We start from the raw sequence: 5,000 nt of genomic DNA on the forward strand, positions 1-5,000 counted from the left end.
GCAGCTCAATTTTTCAACTGGTCAGGTGGCATAGCTGGATTTTGCAGCAGGGAAGAGAAAGAGATAATCTGAAAGACAGACAGACAGACAGACAGAGAGAGAATCTGAAAGTCGGACAGACAGAGAGATGTGGGGAGAATCTGACAGACAGACAGAGAGAATCTGAAAGTCGGACAGACAGAGAGATGTGGGGAGAATCTGACAGACAGACAGACGGACAGACGCAGGGAGAGTCTGACAGACAGACAGACAGACAGACGGACGGACGTGTGGAGAGTCTGACAGACAGACAGATGTGGGGAGAGTCTGACAGACAGACAGATGTGGGGCGAGTCAGACAGACAGACAGACGGACAGACAGACAGAGAGAGAATCTGAAAGTCGGACAGACAGAGAGATGTGGGGTGAATCTGACAGACGGACAGACGGACGTGGGGAGAGTCTGACTGACAGACGGACGGACGTGGGGAGAGTCTGACTGACAGACAGACAGACAGACAGACAGACAGACAGACGGACTTGGGGAGAGTCTGACTGACAGACAGACGGACGGACGTGGGGAGAGTCTGACAGACAGACAGACAGACAGACGGACTTGGGGAGAGTCTGACTGACAGACAGACGGACGGACGTGGGGAGAGTCAGACAGACGGACAGACACACAGACAGACAGACAGACGGACGGACAGACAAACGGGCGCGGGGTCTGACTCACGGTCCGTGGCAGACACCACGATGGTCCTCATGAGCTGCGTGTCCTTGGTGTTGGGGCTCTCCCGGTCCAGCACCACGCCGCTGGTGCGGATCTTGCCGGTGCTGCTGTTGATGTTGTAGAAGGGGTTCGCCGGGCTGATGCTGTACACCACCGTCCCGTTATCCCCGTTATCCGGGTCCACCGCCAGGACCTGGAGAGAGGAGAGAGAGTCACAAACCTTCTGCTCAAAGTTCACTAATTATGCCCGCAATTTGAACGTCTAAATGGCCACCAAAAGGAAAATTCATCAGAAAAGCTGCTAATTGTTTTACTGCTTGCCACAAACAGAGAGACAACCAGAGAGCCTATTTGGGTAGGCCTACACATGTATGCCTGTAAACTGCATGTCCCCAAATACTGTACGTTCATGTGTTCAATGGTGTATGTTTGATGTTCTTTTTGTGCAACATCACTTGTATCTTGTCAATGAAGCATTTTGAATTAGAATTTGATTTGAGAGGGGGAAGAGTAGAAGAGTGAAAGAGAGGAGGTAGGCGGAGTGGGAGAGAACATCATAAGGTGGGGGAAAGGGGGGATGGCAAAGGAGACGAAGAACAAATATGGGGGTAAAGAACGACAGGAGGGAAATCAGGGAACAAATAACGCAAGCAGAAACTTTCGCATCAAGTGAGGTCAGTTGAAACGAACGTGGACACGCGGTCCCCCTGCTGGTGGAAAGTGGGAATTGCAGCCCAGTCCCTTCCGCTGTCCTCAGAGGGAGAGAGAAGGTGAGAGGACAGGGAAAGAGCTGGCCTGCCTCTCTCTCAGCCGGCCTGCCTCTCTCTCAGCCGGCCTGCCTGGCGAGTGATTTATGAATGGAGTCGCAGAGACGGCGAGAACAGTGTGTGTTTTAAAAAAGAGAGTGCTCGTGAAATATTCCCACCGCTGACAAAGAAATGCTCAAAACAGGTTAATTGGTCATTAGAGGAAGAGAGGTTTTTCAGGTGTTTAATTATTTAGAGAAAAGGCAGACACGTCTGTGTCTCATTGATTAGGGAAAAACAGAGAGAGAGAGAGAAAGAGAGAGAGAGAGGGGGGAGAGAGGGAGAGAGAGGGAGAGAGAGGGGTGAGAGAGAGAGGGGGAGAGAGAGAGTGGGGGAGAGGGAGAGAGAGGTGGAGAGACAGAGAGAGAGAGGGAGAGAGGGGGAGAGGGGGAGGGAGGAGAGAGAGAGAGGGGGAGAGGGAGAGAGAGAGCGGGGAGAGAGAGAGAAAGGGGAGAGGGAGAGAGAGAGAGAAACGGTGAGTGCGTAAAGGTAATTGCGGAGAATGCATTTTGGGATAGTTTCTCTACCTCGCTTGGCAAGCTGTGTGGGAGCGGTCATATTAACCTACGTATGAGAATATACTGGACACACTGTCTGTACGCGATACTCTCGGCTGTCAGAGTTAAGACTTGAATACCACAGAGGCTATAAAGATGAGGAACGGTGAGGAATGGGGTTTTAGTGTTAACACCAATGAAGGCTGTATATCTGAGTGTGATGGAACCTTCTGGAAGCGTTCTGGGCGGTGTGAGCACGGCTGGTTGGCTCATCCTGCTGAAGGACTGTTCTAGCGCGACGATGGAGCTGGCAACAAATCTGGCCAGTGTCAACTATGGCTGGAGGCAGGACACAAATTCAGCCGTGGAACAACCCAGAGAGGGGGGGAAGGGTTCTGATTCATCACCAAAGCTGGGGTGATGTCCGAGTTAGGGCTGGTCAATTGAATTTATTTTGGGCCTTTCAGCAAATACAAACATTTTACTGAGAATGTAGTTTTACGTGATTAATTTAGACTTCTCAAAATCTTATTTATATTACTTTTTTTTGCTCAATGAGACAAAAAACTGCCAATGAGATGAGGAAGTTTAACTCCTTTCAAGATTTGCGAAGTTGTGAACAGTAACTTAAAACAAGCTAATATTTTCTACTCGAGAAAGAAATTAAAAGACTTTTAAAAACACTTGTTAAGACAGACATGGCTTTGACCACACTCGGTCTGACTCATAGGCGCTCACCTGCGTCCTCCTAAATCAGCACGGGAGACAGCAGTTGGCAGAGCCGGGTGAATACGATTGGGCGTCCCAAATCTGGATAAAGAGGCAATAAAGCACCCTTCTTCCGCTTGGCGGGGGTTTAGCGGGCGACCCTGCGCCTTCCACTGTAAAACGACGTGACCACACCTGATCACATTACCCAGCGTGCCGCAGCGCAGCCGGGAGGTCGTGGGGTTTAATCCCGTGAGCAATGTTCCGGCGAGGATCAGTTTACCCAGGTAATGGGCAAAATGTCACCGGCACGACAGACGTAAGTAATGAGATGTAATTAGCAGCTTCTTAATTGAGCTAACTGAGAGATAAGTGGCAGAGAGAGAGAGAGAGAGAGAGAGAGAAGGAGGGAGGGGGAAGGGAGAGAGAAAGGAGGGAGAGAGTGATAAAAACAGAGTGAGTCACAGTTCCAGTCCTCTCTTTTTACCTCTCTCCATCTTTCTTTCTCTCTCTCAGACAAAGGCACACCTCTCCTCTCAGTGCTCAGTGGGGTAATTAAGTATGTGTTGGGCTGCGGGCTACATTTTAATTACCAGTTGGACCCCATTAATTACACTCACCGGCACTTCATTAATTAATGGACAATCGGGGGGTTTAATTAGCAGCAAAGCACTGCAGAGACATGCCTCCGTGGCAAGTTCGAGTCAAGATAGCAACACGTTTACCCGTTTACGACCGCTTCTGCCTGCACGTCTACCTGTCTGTCTGTCTGCCTGTGGGTTTAGACAGTCTGTCTGCCTGTGGGTTTAGACTGTCTGTCTGTCTGTGGGTTTAGACTGTCTGTCTGTCTGTCTGTGGGTTCAGACTGTCTGTCTGTCTGCCTGTCTGTCTGTGGGTTTAGACTGTCTGTCTGTCTGTCTGTCTGTGGGTTTAGACTGTCTGTCTGTCTGTCTGTCTGTCTGTCTGTTTGTGGGTTTAGACTGTCTGTCTGTCTGTCTGTGGGTTTAGACTGTCTGTCTGTCTGTCTGTTTGTGGGTTTAGACTGTCTGTCTGTCTGTCTGTCTGTTTGTGGGTTTAGACTGTCTGTCTGTCTGTCTGTGGGTTTAGACTGTCTGTCTGTCTGTCTGTGGGTTTAGACTGTCTGTCTGTCTGTCTGTCTGTCTGTGGGTTTAGACTGTCTGTCTGTCCACTCGCTTCTCCAACTGCATGAGAGATATTCTGTGTATTGGTTGTGGATTAAGTTTTTTAAGTTTAAAGTGTAGAACAGCTGTTATGTGTTTCTTTCATTAAACACAAAAATGTTTAAACTTACTCATATAACTGTGTCATACACTCTTTGAAAAAAATAGTTGTGAAAGGGTTATTTGGCTCCATTCCACTTTAGTTCTTTATGGAACCATCTATCATAGATGTGAAGTGTGACAAACAAAGTGTCCCAGACAAAGAGCCATTTTGGCTGACAAAGAGCTTTTTCTTCGTGCATCGTATGATTTTCTCAACCACGAGAGTCCTGCCTGTCAAGCCCCATGTCTACGAATCCTTTTGTTGAGCAGGAAATTAGATCACTGTTACTTAGCAAACACTCGTATCCATCCTAGCAACGTGCAGGAGTGGAGAACATCAGAGTTTCTCTCAGAAATACGTCCATTTTAAACCCAACGCAGCTCAGATATTTCTATACACACAAGTTCCTGTGGTCTGACCCGGTACTTTGTGGAAAGTTCTGGAGCCATGAGTCAGTCACAGGGCGATGAATCACTGACGGACTCTGGTGTTCACACACACTGTACAACGCGGGTCACACGGCGAGCTGAAGGATGCATGGGGTGATGTCAGGTCCACCAACAACAGTCCACAAATCACAGGCCCCGGGCCCCAGCCTGCCAGCCTCTCACAGAGGGCCGCTCTGACAGATGAACAGCTCCGAGGGAAAGGGGCACTGTCACCTCCAGTATATCACCGCCTGTACCTCCTCCCCCGACCTCAGCGCAGAACCACTCGCCTCCATCCTCCCCCAGACCTCCCCGCTCTGTACAGAACCAGACTCGCCTCCATCCTCCTCTGGACCCCCACTCTGTACAGAACCAACCCCACGCCACCATTCTCCCCCAACCTACTCTCTGTACAGAACCAACCCCACGCCACCATTCTCCCCCAGACTGCCCCGCTCTGTACAGAACCAACCCCACACCACCATTCTCCCCCTGACCTCCCCGCTCTGTACAGAACCAGACTCGCCTCCATCCTCCTCTGGACCCCTACTCTGTACAGAACCAA

The 5,000-nt window shown here is 49.9% G+C and overlaps 1 protein-coding gene across 1 annotated transcript in view; it reads right to left on the bottom strand.

Annotated features, from left to right (window-relative positions):
• cdh23 (cadherin-related 23) overlaps positions 1 to 5,000 on the bottom strand; it is a 209,271-nt gene that overhangs the window by 69,718 nt on the left and 134,553 nt on the right. The window contains exon 21 of the mRNA XM_061227464.1: positions 716 to 905. Coding sequence (XP_061083448.1) covers positions 716 to 905 — 190 coding nt within the window. The remainder of the gene's footprint in view (positions 1 to 715; positions 906 to 5,000) is intronic.

The sequence above is a fragment of the Conger conger genome, chromosome 18 (assembly GCF_963514075.1).
Source record: "Conger conger chromosome 18, fConCon1.1, whole genome shotgun sequence".
In the NCBI taxonomy this organism is placed as follows: domain Eukaryota; kingdom Metazoa; phylum Chordata; class Actinopteri; order Anguilliformes; family Congridae; genus Conger; species Conger conger.